Below are 27,077 nucleotides of genomic sequence, written 5' to 3'. Positions count from 1 at the left end.
CAGCCACGAACACCATAATCACCCGTTCCCGCTGAAATGCTAATGGTGTTTTAGCTCTGGCCACGCAGAACACAACAGCCAGAGCCAGGAAACGTTTGCAGCTGATTTACGCACCACAACCAAGAAAACACTCTTACAAGAAACGAGTGAGAGAAAGCAACGGTGTAAGTGACACGAGGGTGCGAGAAAGACGTGATATACCACCTTGGTGGCTGGGTCTTCTCTGCAAATAGTTTTTGCCAGTGTGTGGGTGTGCGTGATGCTCTGTAACCTTCCTCTCTCACTGGTGCAGAAGCCGCTTACATTTGAAGGCCACAAACACCTCACCTTCTATTATAACTCCCACATACCGTATCCTTGATATCATATTAAACACGGCGGCAAATCCATCAAATGTAACAGAATACAATGGTAATTACAAATTATCAGGCACACCCACACACTTCAAAAAAAGCTCTTCTGCTGTGTTGTACCAACCATTGGCTGACTACAATATTACTTTTTACTCCGCATAGTGCTGATTTCGGATTATTAACAAGATGAGAAAATAGATCCTGTACAAAGCTTCTATACAAAGTTGCATACAGTGCGAATGATACAGTACGATACTTCGAATGATATACAGTATAATGAATGTACTATAATCACTTCGAATGATACTGTATAGTACAATGAAAATATTCTAGCTGGTCAAGAATTTGATTCCAAGTTTCATAGCTTCATAAAATTTTAAGGTAGAGCATTGTTCGAGATGTAAATTGGAATAAATATTAAATTAATATTTTGGAAATCTCCATACTTACTAATTTGAATATTGTGAGGTTCACTTGAAACTGTTACCAACGTTCAACATAAAAGTTTAAAGTAAATTTTACTAATAGCTACGATAACGATGCGATATTATATTCTCATACTAGCTCATAATTTCAGAATCATATTGATAATATGTAATGCTCTAGTGGTTTGAAATTGCTATAGCTATTGCTAAAATATATTGAAATTATACGAGAGTTTCGATAGTAACATATAGTAAGACAAGAGCTTTACTGGAAAAGAATAGGCTATATTGGATTTACTAAAAGATCAGGCTATGTAGTACATATTGGATGTGTACCGTATATGTTTCTACAAAAATTTCTCTTATAATTCATGTTGATAATGTTTGAAGATATTTGTAAGAAAACGAATAAGATAGAAAAGTATTCGACCGCTTAGAGACAATATAGTTATTATACTGATGAATTTAAAAGAAAATGTTAATTTTCTATTCATAATGTTATATTGTGTGTGTGTGTTTTAAGACGAATGCACGACAGATGAGTGCAGCAGAGTGCCGTGCCAGCACGGGGGAAAGTGTCTGGCTGCTGGCATAGGAGAAACGCCCGTCTGTCTCTGTCCACTCGGCTTTGCGGGAGACCTTTGTGAAACAAGGCTCGACTTACAGGTACGCCCAACAATCTCATAAAATTCATATTATCATGTTTCAACGTACGAAAAAATTGAAGTACACGAGTTTATGAATTTAAAATATAATCCTACAACGTTTCAGGGTTTAAAATTGATGAGCAAATCAAGTGGATTTCTCAGCAGAAAGGATCATGACAGAGACAAACAAATAGTTACCGTACACGTACCTGAATACCGTACAGCGTACGGTATTCTTACGCTTATCCTTTTCTATGATCATGATTAGCGAGAAATATGATATCAAATTCAAAATTATATTCGAATATAAATTTTGTGATGGAAGTGTGCCTTGATAACTGTGTACTTTATGCTATAACTAGAGACCCCCTGAGCTCGCTCATGAACTGTTGTTCCAGCTTCATTTCTTCAAATCCAAACTTCACTGAATCCAACTTCATTTCTTCAAATGTGAAGGTGATACATGATTCCTATACAGAATTTCAAAGAAAAATTAATGGCGAAGCCCAACATCGATATCTCAAACCGTTTCAATATTTGAAGGTACTAAAGCTGGGTTTACACCAAAGTTATCAACAAAATGTTAATAACTTAATCCTTATAGATTCTAATAGATTGAACGGAGCTTGACAAACACATATGTTCATCATGAGTATGATAAGTTATGTTTCAATCTAATATAATCTATAAGGATTAAGCTATTAACACTTTGTTATTAACTTTGGTGTAAACGCAGCTTAATAAATTTTACAGAAATAAAAAGGATTAATGAGTACGGTACTGTTCATTGAATAATCAACTGTTAGATTTTAACACTTTGAACAAAAAAAATTGTTATAGCAACTGCTATCACAAGAGTAGCATCAATTACGTGTTTGTTACAGACAGGCAGACAGAAGTCAACGCAAGCGTGTTAATATAGAACTTATAAATTAATGTTGTATATAGGGATGTCAATCCCGGGATCCCGAATCCCGGGATCCCGGTCCATTTTTGATACCTAACAATCCCGGGACTTTTCTGCGTCAATCCCGGGATTTTCGGGATTGTGAACCTGAAATTGTGAATCATATTTTTCCAAAAACAATTCAATATGGAATTCATTTACGGTGATGAATATGAGTTTTTATAACTAATTTATAGTTCTAAGTGTTTGACTAATTTATTCTACAGGCACAGCCTACAGTTGCATATTATACATAATATTAATTGTATACTGTACTCTGTACTGGCTCAATAGAATTCGCTTTATCAGTTCGCATAATTGGCAGAATGGTTGTTGATCGGTTGTTATGTCTCTACACTTGTTTCTGTTTACACAGCACCACAATTACAAGTCTAGACGGTGCAATATTTGCAATAGTGCTGATGGCATTCTCTTGAATTGCATTCCGAACTTTGAAAAGACTTCAGAAATCAGAAATAAAAAAGCACTAACGATTCACTCTCTGTCTAATTATTCCTCACCTCTTCTCTCTCTCTCTATCATAAGTAGAATATCTAGTTGAAGTAAATATTATAGTTGACTCTACGAAATTTCATTTAGTAGTGTAGTGGTTCAGCTTTCGCGTTGTTTGGTCGGTATGGCGTTACGGTCTTACAAAAATTATTTTATTTTATTATTAATTCTCGTAATTCAAGTGTGAGCTCTATCCCGTCCTGATGTAGGATAGAAATGCTTTTGTTCTACATAAAAAATACTCTGATGAGTTATCTTGCTTTCCTCAGTTCTCACTATCATCTGGAATACAGCAAATTTGAGGTAGGACATGAAATGTCTTAACAGTTACTCCTAATCTTGAAAACATTTATAGAAATAGAATTTTCAATTTTAATATTATTCCCATGTTTTTTTTTTCATTTTGATAATAGCCTCTCCCTCTTTAATGGGCCCTTTTTCATCTCCACACACTGTTATTGAACATGTAATTTGAGGAGGAACAATTGGTTAAAATGCATTGAACTGATTTTTGCCAATCCCGGGATCAGTCCCGGGATCCCGGGATTGATATTGGATAATTCCGAAATACCGGGATTGGGGAATCAGTCCCGGGATTGACATCCCTAGTTGTGTATTATACAGCTGAAACCATGTGTCGGCGCATAAAGTCTGTCTGTCTGACAGTCTGTGTGACAACTGCCAAATAATAGCATCAGCCTCTTTAAATGAATGGAAAAAAATTACAGAAATAGCATGCAATTAATTTCAGCTGACTAAATTTGATTTGATTTGATTTGATTAAATTTTCTCCCTGGAGACTCTTTAAAGAGTATAGGAAATCGTCAAGGACTATTTGTCAAAAAAATAAAGGAATTTTTGCAATGATGAAATGATGAATCAAAACAATTATTTTTTTTCTTATGCACTTTCAATGCTATTACAACCTGAAAAAGGACGAAGGAGTTAGTCAATTTTGTTGCCCAACGAACTTGACCTGTATAAAGATTCGAAGAGTACGTGTTCAAAATTTTAAGCTGATTGATTAATTCTCTCAAAGTTATTGTAGAGCATACAAACAGACGGACATCGACTTTGGCCTTCAGTCAGTCAAAAGTGAAAACTCGCTAAAGATCGTTCAATTGAACTATCATAGCTCATAAACCTAATTAGATTCTCTTGTAAGAAAGAGTTACCGTACACCGACAAGTTTCCCCATTACCACTGCAAGCACAGAGTCTGATTGGTTTTGTACTTGTAAATTAGGCTACAAAAAATGTGTTTTGTAGTGATATTTTCGTTTTTACATATATCTATTCATTTGCCACAAACATATAACTAAAAAAAATCAAAATAAAACACAAAGTCTGATTTATTTATTTATTTATTCATTTATTGTATAAAATACTATAATCATAATACAATTATGACATTGGAGGAAAAACTAGGCTGAGCCTGTACTATTTCTCTTCAAAAATTTTGATAAAATGTTAATGTTGTCCAAAAGATAAGGTTATGTAATCTCATACTGCTTCGTCACTTGATTTTCGGTCCAGGAATGATGATTTAAAATTTTTAATTTTGAAGGTTGATTTTATACTCTAAATAGATCACAGAATGTATCACAATAAATTAAAAACTTAAGAAAATATTGCACTTATTTAAAAAATTTGAATACAGAATCAAAAACCTACTCACTATTTCATATGATTGATTTTGTTGAAGAAGATCAGACTTAAAAATGTGCTTTGTAGAAATAGGCTAGTTCATTTTGAGATGAGATGATACTCATGTTTTATTTTACATCTATTAATATCTATTTTCCACAGAGAATATTAAACATAGGTAGGCCTATTAGTGAATAACCAATATTGTCGGTTTCTGTTGAGCAGGTTCCTGCTTTCAACGGGTCTAGTTACTTGCGGTACCCGGGTTTGGGTGGCTCGGCGCTCTCGTGGCTGGATCTGGTGATGGTGCTGAAGCCAACCAGCCAGGACGGTGTCATCCTCTACAACGGACACCGCACCGACGGTGTCGGCGACTTCATTGCTGTCTACATGAGCGAGGGACATCTCGAGTTCACCTTCGATCTTGGCACTGGTGCTGCTACTATCAGGTTATTATTTTATTTAATAGATTAATAAGTGAATAAATAAACAGATAATTGATTGTAATTTATTCACTGATCATTTCTATAAATTTAATTTCCATCATTAACACTTACGTTATGGATTGCTATGTGAAATGCAGTGTAATTTTTTATCTTCTATCTCTTTAGAGTTCCAATACATTGTATGTTTTCAAGACGTTTTGAGTGCTTTAGCGAATATTTTTTGTACAAACATATCAGTTTAATCCTAAATTTCCAAGTGTGGTACCTACCTAAGATAATCTATACACAGTTATTTTCAGAATTACTCACGGAAGACGGAATTTCTTTACCTAGTAGCCTACTAATCATGTTTCTAACGAGGCAATATTGAATCATACAGTAGGCCTAAGGTTGACAATTTGAAGAAAGTTTAAGTTACATTGATTGAAATTCTTCACATGAAATGTCTTTGTAGATTTTCCAGAGTGCTTCCTAAGTACCATACATCTAATGACATAATAGCTTTACATAAAACATTATTAATAAGAATGCATGGGTACATATTGGTAGATAAAGTGTAAGTTAATTGTTAGTTGTAAATGGATTGTTGCGTTGCATTGTATATATAGGAGCAGTGAGCCGGTTGAGCTGGGAGAGTGGCACGAGCTGCGACTGTCGCGCACAGGTCGCCTGGCAGTGCTGCAGGTGGACCGCCACCCCCCCAACCAGATGGTGGCGCCCGGCGCATTCGCCCAACTCAGTCTGCCGCTCAACCTCTACATCGGCGGCGTCCCCAACTTCGACATGGTCTCGCCCAAGGTCAGGGTGCGCACCTCCTTTGTCGGCTGCATTCAAAAGGTGGGCACACGCAACTCTATTTATTATAACGAGATCTTAGAAAAATGATTTCGTCTTTGAAATAGGCTTTCCTTTACTATTTTAAATCGAATTAAATCAAATAATATTCTTCCCTCAAAAAATATCAGTATTGAAAATTATACATTATTGACCGAGCGAAGTGAGGTCTAAGATTCAAGTCGACGGTTTGGCATTTCTCTTAATGTTTAAATGTTTAAATGTTTAAATGTTTAATGTTTAAATGTTTAAATGTTTAAATGTTTAAATGTTTAAATGTTTAAATGTTTAAATGTTTAAATGTTTAAATGTTTAAATGTTTAAATGTTTAAATGTTTAAATGTTTAAATGTTTAAATGTTTAAATGTTTAAATGTTTAATGTTTAAATGTTTAATGTTTAAATGTTTAAATGTTAAATGTTTAAATGTTTAAATGTTTAAATGTTTAAATGTTTAAATTTTAAATGTTTAAATGTTTAAATGTTTAATGTTTAAATGTTTAAATGTTTAAATGTTTAAATGTTTAAATGTTTAAATGTTTAAATGTTTAAATGTTAATGTTTAAATGTTTAAATGTTTAAATGTTTAAATGTTTAAATGTTTAATGTTTAAATGTTTAAATGTTAAATGTTTAAATGTTTAAATGTTTAAATGTTTAAATGTTTAAATGTTTAAATGTTTAAATGTTTAAATGTTTAAATGTTTAAATGTTTAAATGTTTAAATGTTTAAATGTTTAAATGTTTAAATGTTTAAATGTTTAAATGTTTAAATGTTTAAATGTTTAAATGTTTAAATGTTTAAATGTTTAAATGTTTAAATGTTTAAATGTTTAAATGTTTAAATGTTTAATGGTTAAATGTTTAAATGTTTAAATGGTTAAATGTTTAAATGTTTTTATGTTGCGCATTTACGGCGAAACGCGGTAATAGATTATCATGAAATTTGACAGGTATGTTCCTTTTTAAATTGCGCGTCGACGTATATACAAGGTTTTTGGAAATTTTGCATTTTAAGGATAATATAAGAGGAAAAAGGAGCCTCCTTCATACGCCATGTGCCTGCACTTTTTAAAAGATAATAGATAAGATAATTTTGAATAAAATTTGGAATTTAGAAATAGGCCGACACATCTAGAAAATACCTGAGTCTATACCTAATTCATGCAGGTGAACGGGCTAGAGTCAAGAAAACTTCAATTAATCTTGCCATGCCTGATTTAATAGGTTTATACTATAGAAAATCACTACAATTTGAAATAATTGAAAAATACAAACAGTTTCAATAAACATTGGCAACTAAAATCGAACAACAGAAACAACAATTTCATGTTACTTTGTTGACATTCTTCATCTGATTCGGGGGCGCATTACTATCCCCGTTTAGATAGCAATACGTCACAAAACCAAACAATATCAGTCATCAAATAACAAATAATTAACTTCAACATAAAATTACTCAAGAAAGAAAAGCCCGTTGAACCCAAGTTTCGTCGATAGTAACCCATATAACCCATTTCATAATAATTTTGAATCCCCACTTTTGATTGACATTCTCGAATGAACCTTTGTTTCACTACACTGCACTTTCGTTGGTCTGTACGTTGCTTTATCGTCGGGGTTACAGTACCTTGTTTTTGGCGGTGAGCTTTTACCGGTTGAATTTGGCTTGACGGCGACGTCCTCTTACGTCCCTAGACCTGTCGTCTGAACGGGTGTCTTGAAGCGGTGTTACATAAAGTTGCGGAACCAAAGGGGTGGTAGTACAAGAAGTTGGTTTGGGAACACACATGAACCGCTGTAAATAAATGTATTACAGCATTAATTTCTAACTCTTCCTACAATTCATCAAAAGCTAAAACAGGAGTTATCTATTGATTACAATTAATTAAATTCTCTCATTCTTTGAATCCTCATTTTATATAGATTTTTATCTTTAAACTACTGATTCTTTTTATCAGAATTAATGGATCTTTCTTCACAAATAATTCAAATTGAAATGATGCTAACTTATATGATATTTTTCGTTTGGTTTGCGAAATCAAATATAATTTTTCATATAGTAGCTCGGCTAGTATTGTTGGAAACTTGTGCGCCAGTCAACATTTATTTTATTTATTATTTATTAACTATAGGACGCAATCCAAGTGTAAATAACGGGCATTCGCCCAAAACTGCTCAGAACCTTAATTAAAAATGAACATTCCAGAGTTTATGATTTGATTTACCTACAAATACAAGTCCAAAAACTAGTATCAACTGAAATTATGAATTTATCACCTAATAAAACAAGACACTTTATAACACAATAAAAGAAAAAATATTGAAAATTTCACTTTAAGGAAAGATAATGTTTGCCTTATAAGATTAATCTTGTGGATAGTTTTTACCTTTAATTAAATAAAATTAGTAGACACATAGAAAATAATTTAAATTGTATTAAAATTTGAACATTCATTAATATTAATTTCCTGGAGAAGAAAAACTTTCTTCTTCATCTATTAAGATTTCTATCATAAAAAATTTACTAAATCATTCAAAAGCCTTAATGACATAAGAAAACAGAGTCTGAAAAATATAAATTAAAAAATGTCATAAACTCAATATGAACAATTCTTAAAAGTTTCATTCCAATTTAAAGGCTATCTTCCTGACTTTCAGCAATACTCTACGATAATATATCTCCAGAAACAATAACTCAAATGTAACGTAACTGAAAACTTTCTATACTTCTGTAGAAAAAAAATTTATAATTATCTTCCATCACTAATAAAATCAAAAGGATTATTCTCAATCAATATTATTAACTTGAAAAATAACAGGCTTAATTAATTCAATACTCTTATGGAAGTTTTAATCAATTAAATTCCCTAAATTATATTTTAACCTTATTTTACGTACCTTAGCGGTTATTTGAAGAAACAATTATTCGTACATGATGAAGAAACACAATTAAACCTTTCAGGACATGGCACTACTAGTAAATTTAAACATTAATAAAAAATAAAACTAGCTCCTACATTAACTACTGAAATAAACTTATAAACCTGCCCAAAAAGGGGGAAACATAGTGACTACATCTTTACTCTCGTAGTGCTCCTAGCAAAGTGTCCTCCGGAACGTAATCTGGTCTCTCGACTGGGGAATCCCCACTACTGTATTTAGAAACAGGTCTCCTATTGGGCGAATGGAATCAATTTGACCAATCGTTGCGTGGCTTCTAGAGTCTTTGGACCAAATAGTAACTGCAAAATCGGTAGTTTGTTATAATTTCAATGCTTGCTGTTTTCCAACTTATCGCACTTTATGTCGCGACAAGAAGGCTAAGTTTTAGAGATAATTCCATAATCTACATTCCTCGACGACTCGGAGCCACAATTTTTAAATATCTATCATGGGAAACTCGAAGTCATGGCCGTTCATAATAGAGAGAGAAAATAATTTATTTCGCTAACTCACTTACAATAATGGCTCTAGTCTATTGCGTATTAAATTTACTATTATAACTTGGGAAAAGGCCTGAATTAAAGAGAGTGCCCGGCACACTCCCCTTCCTTCCGGTGTGAAACACGCAAAAAGAAATCTAATCAGGATATGTTACCATAGAGGCATTCTGTATGATTTGGAGAGTCGAATTTCTGGATTGATAGTAGGATCCAATTTGAAGCGGGCCCTCTTCAAAAGAAATCTCTTTAATCATTCCGAAATTCAGCAAAATGTATAACTAATTGAGATTTGTGGCAAGAGTCTTTAAAACTGTGGCAAGAGTCAGGACAAAACAATATGGACGTGTCCACCTTTTAAGTAGGTACTAAAGACGGACCGAGTATAATAATCTTGAATACTTCAATCACTTTATTGAGTCCCTGGTTATTTTCTTGGCAAACTCTAACAAGGGAAAACGTTTAAAAGACATCATAGTTTTAATTGGTTCTATGTTACTCTGCTGTTGTAAAATATGAAGTACGTTTGATCATAATAGTAAAGGATGAAACTTTTTCACTCAGCTGAATGTATTGAAATCTAACTATCATTACTATAGAGTTGAGAGTGCAATATATTTTTAACAATATAAAGCAATTCAATAGGCAATACTATTCTACATCGACTACGATTGAGAATAGTAGTCGAGAGATAATAATGGTTGAAACTGCAACGCTAGCGAGCCATCGGAGAGCAATGACACACGCTTGATGTACATTCCGTAGCTATGAAAATTTCTATCCATTATTGTATTCCAGCCGGAAATCTCTACCACTGAATTATATTAAGTGAACTAAAACGGAAGCAGTTAAACTGAATACACCTATGATAAGTTTATAATTGTATTAATCATGGAAGGTAAACTAATAAAGAATAGGGATATCAACAAAATAATATGAAATATAAAGCGAATAGAATATAAAATATGAGGCCTTAGACATAATTCTTATTATTTTATGAATGGGAATATATTTTATCCATATGTACTAACTCCTAACTATGTGAATGTATAATTCTTAACTATGAATGGATGAGTATTAAGCTATTGAAAATGGGTATAGTATAGAATATTATGATAAATCGTCTTATGCTAAATAACTTATTATTATTATTATTATTATTATTATTAGAGACATCATTTACATACATTGTATTATGACTGTTGATGACTTCAAAAATTGATCATCACCCGATTTACCAAACAATCAATTATCTACTACCGTGGGAAAACTGTACAATCATTTACCACGAGTATGCAGCCGATCAATGAAATAAAATTAAACCTAATTCACCTACCTAAATATATTTAATATTACGAAGTTAATAACATAATTTAATGACTAATCTAGTTGCGCAAGTTATTTACATTCCGGAATTTCTTCTATATACATTATATTGTCACGTAACAAAATCTTTGACTAAACCCTTCATGAACCCGTAATGAATCCTTCTAACAAATACGGTAAATATCTTTATCATAACTCCTTTTTCTCTTTTCTCCTTCTCATTCATTAGGAATCATCTCGTTGAGTGTATAGAGACAAGGCTATAGAGTGGCGCCATACTCACAAAAACCTATCCAATTATAACTCACGACAAAAAATCTTGCCTTCAATAGACTGATCTGTATCCTGGTCGGATCTTTTTTCAACATAACTCAAGTAGTCATCTTTCAAATTGCTGTTTATGGTGGTTTCAACCGTTGAACATTTTTATTTGAGAGACATGAGCTTTTTGTACAAAATTTTGGGTGGCGGGGTCGTGTAACGATACGGTAACCGGAGAAAACCAGTCCTTAATAACGAACGGTCCCTTCCACCTGTAACTGAGTTTGCTAGAAATCTTATTAACGGCGCTGGATTGTACATGTGCTTGTAATAATACCAAATCACCCGTTTTGAAAGGTACATCGACACAATGCCGATCATATCTCTCCTTCACTCTCGTATGTGCTCGGAGTAGATTATTTCGAGCCTTCCTCCAAATCTGAACTGTTCCCGAATTTAGTCGTTCAGGGAAAATCTCATCCAACTTCCATGCATTAAGCAATGGGTGATTGGGACTATACCTAAACATAAGTGAAAAAGGGGTACACCCTGTGCTATCATGTGAAGCCAGGTTGAAGGCCAATGGCAGCCAGCTTAGGCAGTCATGCCATCTGGTTTGCGATTCTGCGTGAAAAGCAATCAGAGCGCTTTTCAAGTTTCGGTTCACGCGTTCAGCTACATTGGGGCAGGGGTAATAAGGGGGCGTTGTGATATGTTGGATTCCTAATTGGAAACAAAAATTTCTAAACAACGTCGAAGTGAAGATGGTCACATTATCTGTCACCAGTCTTCTAGGCACAGAAAAATTAACAAAGATTGATTTCAGTGCTCTAATTACGGCTGCAGTATTTCCTTTTCTAAGTGGTATTAACCAACAAAACTTAGTAAACGAATCAACGCAAGATAGAATCTGAGTATATCCCTCAGTAGTTTTGACTAACGGGCCTACTAAATCACAATAGAAACGAGCTAATGGTTCATTGTCAACTCTAGAAGCAAGAAAACCATAATTTTGTTTAGTGGAAGGTTTACTACGTCCACAAATATCACATGACTTTACAAGTTGGGCAATATCCTTTCTAAGTCCGGGCCAATAAAAATGTTCTAGAATCTTATGTGTGGTCTTTGCAAGGCCCAAGTGTCCACCAATGGAGGTCTCATGATAATACTTGAATACAAGGGGGATGAGAATTCTAGGAACTACTATCTTCAGCTGATCGCTAGTCCTAACTTCAGTAACTAGAACACCTTTCCGTAAACTGTACGGGAATTGTTCTTCATTCTTATCAATTTTTTCGAGAATATCTTTACAAAAGGGGTCATTGTCTTGATGAACTCTAATATCGGTGAAGACTAGAGGGAAATCAGACAACTTCAACGAATTCACCATACTAAACAAAGGTTCGACTTCAAATTTTGAACTTTCTGGAGTTTCTTCGGTACTAATTTCATCCTGATACATTCTTGAAAGGCAATCGGCCACTACATTTAATCGCCCGGGTATGTGGGTGACTTCGAATTGGTAGGTTAACAATTTCAAAATCCATCTGCCAATTCTTCCCGTATTTTTGGGGTTATTGAGCATCCAAGTTAGAGCAGAATTATCAGTCAATAATTTAAATTTGGAATGCTGAAGGTACAATCTAAATTTTTCCATCCCGTAAATCGCCGCTTGACATTCAAGCTCGTAGGTTGAATATTTGCACTCCTGTTGACTCAGTTTCTTTGAGGCATAAGCAATAGGGTGAAAAATACCGTCAAATTCCTGAGAAAGTACAGCAGATATGGCCGTTGAAGAGGCATCCGTTTGGAGAACAAATTGCTTAGAGAAATCGGCCGTCTTCAAAATAGGAGGACAAGATATGGCCTTTTTCAACCCTTGAAAGGCTTGCTCATGAGTTTCATCCCAAATAAATTTACAATTTTTTTTTCGAAGATCATTGAGCGGTGTGGCGATCTCAGCGTATCTAGGGATAAATTTATGAAAGTAGCCCACCATCCCGATGAAACGAGCGATAGCTTTTTGATTTTTGGGAGTAGGAAATTCACGAATATTCTTGGTGCGAGAAGGATCAATAGAAATACCATCTTGGTTGATCAGGTGACCCAAAAACGAAATCTGTTTTTTTGCAAATAGAGCCTTTTCCGGATTGACGGTGAAACCAGCTTCACGTAAGCGGAGCAGTACGGCCTCAATATGTGCCAGGTGTGAATCAAAATCTTTAGAGTAGATAACTATATCGTCCAAATAATGAAAAACAAACTTATATTTCACATCTCCAAACAGTCGGTCTAATACCGAAGAAAGTGCTTGTGCACCGGTAGCCAGCCCGAACGGAATACGCTTGAATTGATAAGTATTTCGCATAGTACAAAACGTAGTTAAGTGTCTACTTTCTTTAGCAAGGGGGATTTGATAATACGCTTGATTCAAATCCAGTACTGAGAAGTATTTAGCACCATTGAAAAAGTGGAAGCAATTTTCGATGTTTGGTAATGGGACTGAATCTAACGACACCTTTTTGTTTAAGAAACGATAATCAACGACAAGTCGCCATGAATCACTATTCAAATTGTCTTTACTGGATTTACTTACTAGGAAACAGGGGGATGAATAATTTGAGATCCCTGGCTCAATAACACCCTCAGCTAACATCTTCTTAATTTTTTCTTCAACAATTTCCATCTTATTGGATTTAATTGATATGGGGGTCTTCTTACGGGTTCGGTGGAAGTTAACCGAATCTTGTATTCTGTAAGATTAGTTTTGCCTAATTTTTTGGATAACACATCTTTAAATTCATTAAGAACTCCTTCCAACTGGGATTGTTCAAGATGCGATAAGTTATCAGCAACTTCTGTCACGGCGATAGAGTTTACAGGTTCAGAGCACTTTGCTTTCCAATCTTCTTCGAATTTGAATTTGTAATTGGGTTTGAAACCAAAGAAATATCTTCTATTAAACAAGTCAAGTATTAATTTGGAATAACTTATGAAATCACAACCTAAAATCATTGGAAAAGGTACATCATTGGTAATGAAGAATTTGAAATACCAGCTGAAATTTTCTACCTTGATTTTTAGTATTACCGACTCATGAAGCAATAGCTGCGTGTTGTTGGCAGTTGTACAACTAATGTTTTCTTTCTGAGTAATGAGATTTGGAATTTTCGACACTAGGTTATCATAAACCTTTCTTGAAATAATCGAGCGTATGGCTCCAGAATCAATTAAAGCAACAGACCGTATTTTAGGAGACCCTAAATAACAGGAAATAAAAGGAATTACATTATTGCACAAACCTCTAATCTTTCCGTGGGAAGGGTGTCTTTTTTTTCTTGACCTACTAACCCTTTTCTTAGTGCTTTTCTTAACACCATGTCGTCTAGCCCGTTGGATATAACACTGAGGCGAATAGGTGGAATTTTTGTCAGACTGGTTAACTATCATGGAAGCGGTACGTTTTTCTTTTGTTTGTCCTAGTCATATTTTCCGGTTTCTACAATCGCGCGAATAATGACCGATCTTATTACAAGTATAACATTTCACCTCATTGTCACGCTTAGTAAAGGAAACTTGTGTTTGACCTTGGGCATTATTGTTATTTCGAAAACGTGAGTTGTTGGGATTAGAATGACAGAATCGAGCAATATGACCAACTTTCTTACAATAGAAACACCTTTGTTCAAGTTGTTCATTACTCCTACTAGGCGGGTTAGGACCTGACCTATAATTATCGTTCCTAGGCCGTTCAACTCGGTTTCTTTCTTCATCGGCGAAACTCAAGTTTTGAGCTTGTACGCTCATATCAATCAATTCTTTATATGTCTGAGGACGACTATGGAAGATAAGTCTGGATCTTTCGGCAGGATTAAGTCCCGAACAAATGGTATTCACAATTTCACATTCGATTAAATTTAAACGTAATAATTTCGCGGCCTCTTTAATTGATACTATGTAGGCGGACAACGGTTCGCCTGTTCTCTGGAGTCGGTAGAATTCCTCCCTTTCAATGACGGCCAATAATCTTTGCGGCACAAAATATTTTAGAACCTCCGCATGAAACTGATCAAATGTATAATTAGAATTAATAGCAAAATTTATGCGATCGGCTAGAGGTCCTAGAGAGAAAGGTTGAAGGATCTGGAACAATTGTACATCCGGCAAATCGAACTGAGTTGAAATTTTTAATGAATTTCAACAATTTGTCCACGACTAAACCATCAGTGTGTGGCAAATCACGCAATAAATGTTCGATCGGGTTAGGGAGACGATTATAAATCGTATTGAACACCGGTGTATAACCTGATTGAGGTACACTTTGAGGTAGCGCCCTAGTAGACGTGATATTACTGACTGATTGCCTAATCGGAACAAATTGACGGGGGCATTCAATGCGTATACTGTTAGGGTTCAGTCCCAAGCATGAATCAAAAGTTTGAGTATCTTTCGGTGCGATAACCAATGCAGGTGGAATGTGCTCTGTGTCGCCGTGTTCATTAGAAACTGGTGGTGGGGCGGGGACCTCTACTTTTCCTACATCTACTTTATCTACACCACTTGTCCCCGGGAAATCAAAAAGCGATGGACTTAAGACAGGGGTGGTGAATACTACCGGAGCTGGGGACGGGGCGCGACTTTTGACCTCCTTTTGTACTTGCAACATAACGGGGTAAGCCGCCTCCAGGGTTGCAAGGCGTTTCTGGATTTCGTTAATCAGTTCGGAATCAGACCTCTCCTGAGCATAATGAGACAGGTGAATAATTCTATTCAATACGTGTAAGAATTGGTTCACTATTCGATTGAACGATTCTTTCTTTTCAGCATCGGAACCAGTTTTCAGTTGAGGTAACCACTCATCAATTTTAGCAGTAATTTCATTGATACTCTTTAATTCGAGTCGGGACCTGTCTTCATCATACACCGCGCGATGGATTCTACCACTACCCTCACCGCGTATTTGACGGTATTGTTGTCTCAAATTAGCGACATCACAATCAACATTACTAGACCAACCGAATGAATTGAGTTCGAAAAGTAATTCCCCTTTTAGCAGATAGTTTGGATTGATACTACGCGAATACAAAAGACCAAGATCGAAATTTTTTTCTATGTCCTCTTTGACATCCCAAAAATTAACCTTAACCGGGCTGATGGCCGGGGAACGCGGGCTGGAAGCCATAGTGTTACGATTTCAATCCCTTCGCACAAACTTACAAAAGATTAACCTTATCACAAATTTAGCATTAATTTGGAATCAGTTTCACGTTTTCTAATTTCTCCAACTAATAAATTATTATTCAGGTTTTAAACTAAAATCTCTCAATATTCACTTTCCCTTCTACTATACTATGATGATACTCAAGTACCCGATGCGTGAGACCAGAATACGTACGTTGACATTACAATAATTTCTATCATCATTCACGGAATTACAGAATACAAAAAATTTATTCAGCACTTAGAATCAGTTTTTTCTCACATGTCCTAGTTTCTTCTACTCATTTTTATTCTAACGTTAAACCTTTCAATATCAATGATCAATTTCAATATGAAGTTTCAGAATACTTTCAACTTAAGCATCAATGATACTTGACTTTATCTTTAAGCACTTCAAAAGATTATCATTTTAATGGTTTAACATAACTGAATAACTTTCCTGTTTCATCTACAATTATTTAAACTTCAGAAAAATTGGAGTAGCAACAATAAATTATTCATTCAACTCCAAACCCAAAATATTGACAGTTAACACGTTCACAGAATGAATTATTAAGTATAGACTCAGAAAAATTGATCTAGTATTATTAGAGTAAGTTATGAAAAATTTAATTTTTTAGAAAATTTGAATTCCAGAGATTTAAATATCTCTAGACAGCAGAGTGGCGCAGTTGTGTGCCTGCACTTTTTAAAAGATAATAGATAAGATAATTTTGAATAAAATTTGGAATTTAGAAATAGGCCGACACATCTAGAAAATACCTGAGTCTATACCTAATTCATGCAGGTGAACGGGCTAGAGTCAAGAAAACTTCAATTAATCTTGCCATGCCTGATTTAATAGGTTTATACTATAGAAAATCACTACAATTTGAAATAATTGAAAAATACAAACAGTTTCAATAAACATTGGCAACTAAAATCGAACAACAGAAACAACAATTTCATGTTACTTTGTTGACATTCTTCATCTGATTCGGGGGCGCATTACTATCCCCGTTTAGATAGCAATACGTCACAAAACCAAACAATATCAGTCATCAAATAACAAATAATTAACTTCAACATAAAATTACTCAAGAAAGAAAAGCCCGTTGAACCCAAGTTTCGTCAATAGTAACCCATATAACCCATTTCATAATAATTTTGAATCCCCACTTTTGATTGACATTCTCGAATGAACCTTTGTTTCACTACACTGCACTTTCGTTGGTCTGTACGTTGCTTTATCGTCGGGGTTACAGTACCTTGTTTTTGGCGGTGAGCTTTTACCGGTTGAATTTGGCTTGACGGCGACGTCCTCTTACGTCCCTAGACCTGTCGTCTGAACGGGTGTCTTGAAGCGGTGTTACATAAAGTTGCGGAACCAAAGGGGTGGTAGTACAAGAAGTTGGTTTGGGAACACACATGAACCGCTGTAAATAAATGTATTACAGCATTAATTTCTAACTCTTCCTACAATTCATCAAAAGCTAAAACAGGAGTTATCTATTGATTACAATTAATTAAATTCTCTCATTCTTTGAATCCTCATTTTATATAGATTTTTATCTTTAAACTACTGATTCTTTTTATCAGAATTAATGGATCTTTCTTCACAAATAATTCAAATTGAAATGATGCTAACTTATATGATATTTTTCGTTTGGTTTGCAAAATCAAATATAATTTTTCATATAGTAGCTCGGCTAGTATTGTTGGAAACTTGTGCGCCAGCCAACATTTATTTTATTTATTATTTATGAACTATAGGACGCAATCCAAGTGTAAATAACGGGCATTCGCCCAAAACTGCTCAGAACCTTAATTAAAAATGAACATTCCAGAGTTTATGATTTGATTTACCTACAAATACAAGTCCAAAAACTAGTATCAACTGAAATTATGAATTTATCACCTAATAAAACAAGACACTTTATAACACAATAAAAGAAAAAGATATTGAAAATTTCACTTTAAGGAAAGATAATGTTTGCCTTATAAGATTCATCTTGTGGATAGTTTTTACCTTTAATTAAATAAAATTAGTAGACACATAGAAAATAATTTAAATTGTATTAAAATTTGAACATTCATTAATATTAATTTCCTGGAGAAGAAAAACTTTCTTCTTCATCTATTAAGATTTCTATCATAAAAAATTTACTAAATCATTCAAAAGCCTTAATGACATAAGAAAACAGAGTCTGAAAAATATAAATTAAAAAATGTCATAAACTCAATATGAACAATTCTTAAAAGTTTCATTCCAATTTAAAGGCTATCTTCCTGACTTTCAGCAATACTCTACGATAATATATCTCCAGAAACAATATCTCAAATGTAACGTAACTGAAAACTTTCTATACTTCTGTAGAAAAAAAATTTATAATTATCTTCCATCACTAATAAAATCAAAAGGATTATTCTCAATCAATATTATTAACTTGAAAAATAACAGGCTTAATTAATTCAATACTCTTATGGAAGTTTCAATCAATTAAATTCCCTAAATTATATTTTAACCTTATTTTACGTACCTTAGCGGTTATTTGAAGAAACAATTATTCGTACATGATGAAGAAACACAATTAAACCTTTCAGGACATGGCACTACTAGTAAATTTAAACATTAATAAAAAATAAAACTAGCTCCTACATTAACTACTGAAATAAACTTATAAACCTGCCCAAAAAGGGGGAAACATAGTGACTACATCTTTACTCTCGTAGTGCTCCTAGCAAAGTGTCCTCCGGAACGTAATCTGGTCTCTCGACTGGGGAATCCCCACTACTGTATTTAGAAACAGGTCTCCTATTGGGCGAATGGAATCAATTTGACCAATCGTCGCGTGGCTTCTAGAGTCTTTGGACCAAATAGTAACTGCAAAATCGGTAGTTTGTTATAATTTCAATGCTTGCTGTTTTCCAACTTATCGCACTTTATGTCGCGACAAGAAGGCTAAGTTTTAGAGATAATTCCATAATCTACATTCCTCGACGACTCGGAGCCACAATTTTTAAATATCTATCATGGGAAGCTCGAAGTCATGGCCGTTCATAATAGAGAGAGAAAATAATTTATTTCGCTAACTCACTTACAATAATGGCTCTAGTCTATTGCGTATTAAATTTACTATTATAACTTGGGAAAAGGCCTGAATTAAAGAGAGTGCCCGGCACAGCCAATATTACCTAAAAATCAGACTATAGAATTATTCATCATAAATCAGCTGTCTAGTGGACTATATATAATACTACCCATTCAAAAACATCGAACATCTGGAAAATTTATCTTTCCATCAACGTTAGTAGACAGTTGACTATAATACTACCCGTTCAAAAACATCGAACATCTTGAAAATTGTATCTTTCCATCAACGTTGTAGACAGTATTGCATCCAGACCTGATAACAGCGCTCACACTCACATTCCGGGACGACACGTCACGGTACGATAGGACAGAAAGCTCTATATTTATTTAGGATTTTTTCTTGACATTTTAAATTGATAAATTATTTATTAATTTTTGAGATAACAACAGGTCAATGTAACTTACTGAGCGCGAGGTCTACTGTTCACAGAACTACTAGTTATTTATAACTGAATTTCACCTAATACAACATATAATACCATTGATAGCTTATGCTGTGTTATAGAATCAAATACTTCAATAATCAAGGGAAAAGCTTGCATATAGACTAACATATTAGCCTATTATAGCCTTTAGTATCTAAATTATTAGTACAATATTAGATTAGTATTAATATGCTACCTATTTAGATTATGAAAACTTGTTGGTTAACTTTCGTATTTGAACATTCTTCTGTTTATGAAATTGTTATACATGTAATTATGAGTGTTTCTCACAAGAACTGAACAGAGATTACAGAATAAACACAAGACTGTAGTCTTGTTTTATTTTCTGCAGAGAAAATTTGCATTAGACCTAATAGCTCTAGCTGAGTAACTGTTAGTAAATTTTAGAATATACTTCAGCTTGTGAAATTATTGTAACAAATATAAAACAGTTTATCAATTATTTTGTAATTCTAATACAGAGTGCACATAATATAACACTTTTATTGTATCACAAATTATTATGATAAAAATATAATTGTTGCAAATGAGAAAATACAATAAAGAAATGAAAATGATAGAATATAATAATACTATCTGGTGACAAACAAGAAGCATATTTCTTTATAGTGTTTAATTTTTACTAGTATTAAATTTTATTATTTATATTCTTACTTTTTGTACTCTTACTATGTTTAATGAATAATTGTAATTATTTTGTTATGGAAGCAGTTTTTGGGAGAAATCCTGTATGCTTCCATGTTTCCATGAATAAATAAATAAATGAATATATATTTCTTTAGTGGACAATCCACTAAACAAAAAAAACAAAACTATCACCGAAAGCAGCATCTCAACTATCCAGTCGTAAGACTTGAAATAAGAACGTTTTGTAATGCAAGCACAATATTAGATGTACATATTTAAAAATGCGGAAAATGTGTGTGGATTTGTGTAGGTGGTGATCAACAACCAGCCGTTGAAGATCGTGGCGGAGGCGCTGGCGGGTGCGAACGTGGACAACTGCGCGCACCCGTGCGTGGTGAGGCCGTGTGGCGAGCATGCGCAGTGCGTGGCTCACTATGACGGCTACAAGTGCCTGTGTCAGCACAAGTGCAGCGCCAGCGCAAGTTCCAGCCAAGCACACGCCACCCTTCCGCCCGCCACCTTCTCAGGCTCCACTTTCCTCCACTACACCGATCCAGACATACTGCACAGGTAAACATTATTATTTAGTTCGTAGGGTAAATTTATAATTCAGTTTCAATTTTTGATTTAAATTCATATAATTTCCAAGACTTAGAATGGATGTTAAATAAAATTTATGATGGAAATAAAGTTATTTATTTTTGATTATTATTTACACTATGCAATAAGATTGGTCTTTTCAGTTTTTTTTATTCATTTAATTACAAATAATTTCAGGCTTACCTCTCAGATGCAACTTTACTTGTACAAATCATGTTATTTTAGTGACATTCATGTTATAGTTTGAACAAAAGATAGGACGGCCAATTCCCTTTATAAACCGCCTCCTATAACTGAGATTCAAGTCAACCCGGTAAATCTGATTTAATATTTATTGCTTATTCTTGTTAAAAATGAACAATTATATCTCAAGTACAAATTTAAAAAATATATATTTTAAAAAGTTGTACCAAGTGAAAATATTTTTTGATATCATAATAAATTTTCATAATTTACGAGACTGAATATTCTGTATTAAATCATATTTGTTCATCGCCTGAAAACGATTTGGCAACGGTGCGGAACTGAAGCGTAGAGCTGGTCCTATTGTTTTTCCCATCTCATCATTACTTTCCTTCATCTCATCCTTTCTTACTTACCTTCTATTCACTTTCCTAATACCTTTTTACTTTCTCAAGGATTGGAGATTTTCCTAAGTACATGGATAATCATTGTTGGAAAAAACTCTCCAATCCTCCCCTTTTTTACACCACTGTTTTTTATTTAGTATATTTTGATCTGTTTTTATTTTTACTATTATTTTTATTATATCTTCTATGTGTAGATGAATTAAAAAAATCTGCTTTGTCCAATGTTAGACAAAGATATTAAACCAACATTAATCAGGTGCTGAATTTATAACTTGAGTCTTACCACATATATGTGTAATTGAAGGGGGGAAGGTTTCTGCAGCTAGGGTTGTGACAGGCAATTACATTTTTGGAAACCTGTCTTTTAAGTCAAAAAAACACTAAATTGTGTAGCAAGTGGTTGAGGCTGTTGAGATGACTTGGCAGACTTGCCATGGCGTCAGGCCATGTCACATTTGATGTTAAATGTATTTGGCTCAGTAGAATGAAGTGATATGGTTTTCACTCACAAACAAATACCTTTCGAAATCTTAGAGCACCTTAGGAGCAGGCTATTGTATGACCCTGTAACAGGCACACAGGGCAAAAGGGAGTGCAGTTTCTAATAAATTAATTGTGTTTTGGCCTATGGGTATGATGCAGTAGGCTGCATGGTTACAAGATTGTCACATACACAGATTATGATGACTTGTAAGTTATTAGTATCAACCTAATATGGAATGTCAAACCCGACAGCTTCAATTTATCCAAAACATTCTTGAATATTAGAAATTGGAAATTCCAACTGTTCTGTACGATGGTTTTTGTAGCCTATATTATAAAATTATTGCTCTAGAGAAGAAAGGAGGGAAATTATTTTTCCATGCTTCTGATAGGAAAATTCTACCTATAGGAAGTTTATTTAAAATTGGTTTAAAACAGAAGAATTTGGATTTCCCTTAAAGATTGATCATTTCACCAGTTCTGTAGGAAATTCATATTTCAACAAGAGTATAGTGTGAGATTTAATAGAAAATAAAAGACAGAAGAATTGAAGAAATGGATTCTCCTGACACTAGCCCATATGATGAATACTTTCCAATACAACTTTTTCTTCAATATTTTTAGTTTAACTTCAAGTGAAGAATCTTCACTTCGATAATGCTTGTAAAAAACAATATGATGGAATCAAAGTCTAATTTTCGAAAAAAATGAACAAGTACCGTTTTTTCCACCGCACCTCATATATTTAACTTTTAATAGTCTCAATACATTATTTTAGTAAGTTTTCAATAAAAAAATTACATCTTTAATGAATAATAATTTCTATAAAATTATATACCGGTACAGAGCCTTCTCATTGCATGTACCAAAATCTAATATAATAATTAAATCTAAATTCCCCTCATGGTTCACTAGAGATATTATTCAATTAATCAAGCAGAAGAAAAAATGTGCACGAAAAATGACTTTTTCTAGATATTACCGTAGTAAATTTGTTGAACTGAGAGCCACTATTAAAATTAGAATCAATAATTCTTCTAAAGACTATATAGCTAATCTACAGAGTAATATAGATTCGGATATTAAACATTTCTGGAACTATATTGGTAGTAAAAAGGAATCTAGATCAAAGGGCGATTGTTTGGAAATGGATGGGGTTAAGTATGTTGGTGCTGATGTGCCAAAGGCATTTGCGCATTATTTCTCATCCATCTATGATGTCATAGGAGGTGATCGCGATAATGCTACTGCTCAACATGTAAACTGCAATAACAGTAATCGTAATTTCGATTTACCAGTACTGACCATTCCATACCTTTCTGCCAATCAAGTCAATTCCGCAGTTGATGGACTTAAGGCTACGCGTTCAGTTGGACCTGATGGCGTTCCTGCCTACATTATAAAGGGTTGTAAGAATATACTTATTGAACCACTGCGATTTATTTTCAATTTATCTTTGAAAACTAATAAATACCCCACGAAATGGAAAACTGCCTGTATAACACCAGTTTTCAAATCAGGTAAACCAAATATAATTTCCAATTTTCGACCTATTTCTATTTTGGACTCTCCTGATAAGGTCTTTGAATCTGCTCTATACAGAATAGTTTTTGATCATGTGAAGCATGTAATAACCCCTTTTCAACATGGCTTCATGCCCAGTAGATCAACTGTGAGTAATTTGCTGACTTTCACACAGTTTGTTTCCTCTCACCTTGACATGCAAGGCCGTGTAGATGTAATATATTTAGATTTCAAGAAAGCATTTGATTCAGTTAATTTTAATGTATTATTAGATAAATTAATTACGTACGAGTTTTCACCTGACTTAATTGAATTATTTCGTAGCTATTTGGTTGATAGAGTTTCCCAAGTGAAGTACAATAATCACACATCTGAAAACTATGATAACCCCACCGGAGTCCCACAAGGATCTAATCTTGGACCTCTTTTGTTTCTTCTTTTAATTAATGATCTCCCTGATTGCATTAAAGAATCTGAAATCCTGATATTTGCAGATGATGTAAAACTTTACAGGTCAATAAAAAGCATTGATGATTGTGTCAGATTGCAGGACGATCTTGATCGTGTTAACCTTTGGTGTTGTCAGAACAGACTCAAGTTGAATGTATCTAAAACTAGATTCATGGTGTATACAAGGCAGATGAATTTTCAGCACCATTTATATACATTGGGAGGTGACAATCTTGAGTGTGTTAATAACATCCGAGATCTTGGAGTTATCATGGACCCAAGACTTGATTTCAAGAACCACATTAGCTATACCCTAGGTAGTGCTAATAAATTACTGGGTTTTATATTTCGCAATACCAAACCATTCACTAATTGTGATGTTAGTTTAAGAATATTCAATGCACTAGTTCGCAGTAAACTTGAATATGCTGCAGTAGTTTGGGGGCCTTATAATGTGACAGACATTCATGAAATTGAAAAAATTCAAAATAGAATTCTGAGACATTTATACATAAAAAAATTTAATTGCTTTTGTCCCTTTAATTTTCCAACTAGTGAGTTAAGATCGATATTTAAAGTGCACTCTCTAGAATTACGCAGATCTGTAAATGCTCTATTGCTATTATTCAACATTTTAAATCATAAAGTTCATATTCCATCATTCATAAATTTATTGAATTTCAATGTACCTTATGCTAGGCCTAGAAAAAATATATTGTTCAACATCCCTTTTGTGAGAACTACTCATCACTATAATTCGTTTCTTATTAAAAGTCTAAGATTATATAATACTTTGAATGAACATATACATCCGTTTTCGAACTCATTTAATGTCTTTAAGAAAAATTGTGAAATGAATTTATCTTGTAGCTCGTTTGAGTCATGAAATGTTATGAGCTCTGGCTGAAACTCTTTTTGTTTTCTTTATCTTTATTATTAATTTTTATTATTATTTCAATTTTTGATTTACTTTTTATCTTATTCTCTTCTTTATTTTTTTCCATAATATTTTTCATATTTTAAGTTTCCTTTATTATGTAGTATGGTTATCTATTAATTGTGTAAAAAAGGCTCTTCATGGTATTGTCTGTGAGCCTTTATATGTATATGTATATCAATAAATAAATAAATAAATAAATAATTATTGTGATATTTAATAACAGAGGTTGTTGTTGTAGGATAACGAGCAACCGAGTGAGCATCAACATGAGGTTCAGAACGAACTCGTCGTCAGGCCTGCTGCTGTGGAGCGGGGGGCGGCTGGGAGGGGGTGGTGCGGGGGTGGCAGCTGACTTCCTGGCACTCGGCATTCGCGACGGCCTCCTCCATCTGCGTTTCAACCTTGGCAGTGGCGAGGCAGTCGTCGTCTGCAACAGCACACGTGTCAGCGACGGCCACTGGCATCGGCTCAAAGCTGTCAGGTGACCACTTTCTACAATGCTGCTCCATTTATCCACTATCTTCCAATTCCTGTCAATTTCTCTGTCAAACCTATTCGTTGACCTACCATTTTCCACATCATTTTTCTATCAGACTACCATTTTTCCTTATCATTTTCTTTCTTTCTAGCGTAATTTCATTAATTCTGTAGTTAGTTCTATTGTCATTCTCCTCTCCATTTTTCTACCAAACCACCATTTTTCCTTCTTAATTCTCTTCCTTCCTAGCGTAATTTCATTGATTCCGTAGTTCTATTGCCATTAATTATCCACTTAATTTTTCTACTAATCTGCATTTTTTTCAACTATAGGTTTACATTTCAATCCCTCATAGAATTGGCCTGGTTATTAATTCAATAAATTGGTAACAAAACTACGTAATTTCATTGATTCTATATTTCTATTGCTGCCATTCTCCTCTTCATTTTTTACGAAACCACCAATTTGCCTTCTTTATTTTCTTACTGTATAACCTAATTTCATTGATTATAGTTCCATTCCCATTATCCGCCTCTTTGTTTTTCTAACAATCGCTAGATTGAAAACTGATGAATTATCAATAATCTTTGATTTTTCCTCATTTCAGAAACGGACAAGAAGGATCGTTGACAGTTGATAATGGAAAAACGTTTCTCAATCGGTCACCAGGGAAATTAAAACAACTTAACACGAATACTGGCTTGTACATAGGTAAGACGCTAAAATACACACTTGTTATAACATTATTATTCATTTGTGTTTTTCGTTTTCAGTTTCAACTCTTAGAACTTCAATAATTGTTCTGTATTTGGATAACCTGTTCGCCAATTGAAAACTTATAATAACTTACTTCAAAATTATTATTTCATTATAAGTAAATTTAGAACGTTATCATTCTATCCATTATTCCTCTTGCAATGAATTTATCATTTCTGCTCAATAAAATTATTATTGAGATGAGATTTCTCCGAAGAACCAAGGGGTATGACAGAAGAGATAAATTCACGAATGAAGATATCAGAAAAGAATTGAATATCTACAGCATTAATAAAAGAGTTGCGGAGATTCGGCATTAATGGGAGCACGTCCAAGAATGTCAGCTGAGAGAATACCATCAAAAATCTATAATTCGGTCAATAGGTTAAAGAGAAGTTGGCAGACCACGCAAGCGGTGGCAATAATAAAAAATTGTTTAAGTGTATTTAAATAATAAGCTAGACATGAGTCGGAACAGGCTATAGCCTAATCATTGTTTGTAAGATAAGAAGCAATTTAATATTTATTTTTCTGGTCGTCACTCATATTTGAAACATTTTTATTTCTGAATTCATTTGAATGTATCCAGTAGTAGAAGAAGAATGAATCTCCAACAAGATGAATCTTTGTTTTAACAAAATTTCATTTCTATTGTTTTTTTTTACTATTGTACCTTTTGAAGATACTCTTTGTTGAACGAGCGACGCAAATTTATAGTTCAGAGTTGATTTCCTGTCACATGTTTTACGAAAAGTTGAGTAGCTTACGCTTTGACCAATTGACCTCAAATCTTGGAACCATTCTACGGAACAAGTTCGTTGGCTTCATATGAGACAATAATAATATAATACGTATGACTTTTATTGGTGGGGAGTCCCTTAGGGAAGTTCCACCACGCCTGAATATATTATTTAAGCCGTCAATGGGCCACACGACTATCATACTTCAGCCGGGACCGAAAATTCAACGTGCCCATCCGATAACACGGGAGT

General features: G+C 33.9%; 1 protein-coding gene across 1 annotated transcript in view; it reads left to right on the top strand.

The window, feature by feature from the left end:
• Window positions 1-27,077, top strand: part of LOC111063007 (pikachurin-like) — a 249,963-nt gene that overhangs the window by 218,620 nt on the left and 4,266 nt on the right. Inside the window, exons 7-12 of the mRNA XM_039421552.1 lie at window positions 1,302-1,444; window positions 4,756-4,979; window positions 5,585-5,813; window positions 20,575-20,834; window positions 25,090-25,332; window positions 25,937-26,040. Coding sequence (XP_039277486.1) covers window positions 1,302-1,444; window positions 4,756-4,979; window positions 5,585-5,813; window positions 20,575-20,834; window positions 25,090-25,332; window positions 25,937-26,040 — 1,203 coding nt within the window. The remainder of the gene's footprint in view (window positions 1-1,301; window positions 1,445-4,755; window positions 4,980-5,584; window positions 5,814-20,574; window positions 20,835-25,089; window positions 25,333-25,936; window positions 26,041-27,077) is intronic.

This window comes from Nilaparvata lugens, chromosome 2 (assembly GCF_014356525.2).
Source record: "Nilaparvata lugens isolate BPH chromosome 2, ASM1435652v1, whole genome shotgun sequence".
Taxonomy (NCBI): Eukaryota; Metazoa; Arthropoda; class Insecta; order Hemiptera; family Delphacidae; genus Nilaparvata; species Nilaparvata lugens.
This window is presented reverse-complemented; position numbering and strand designations above follow the sequence as displayed.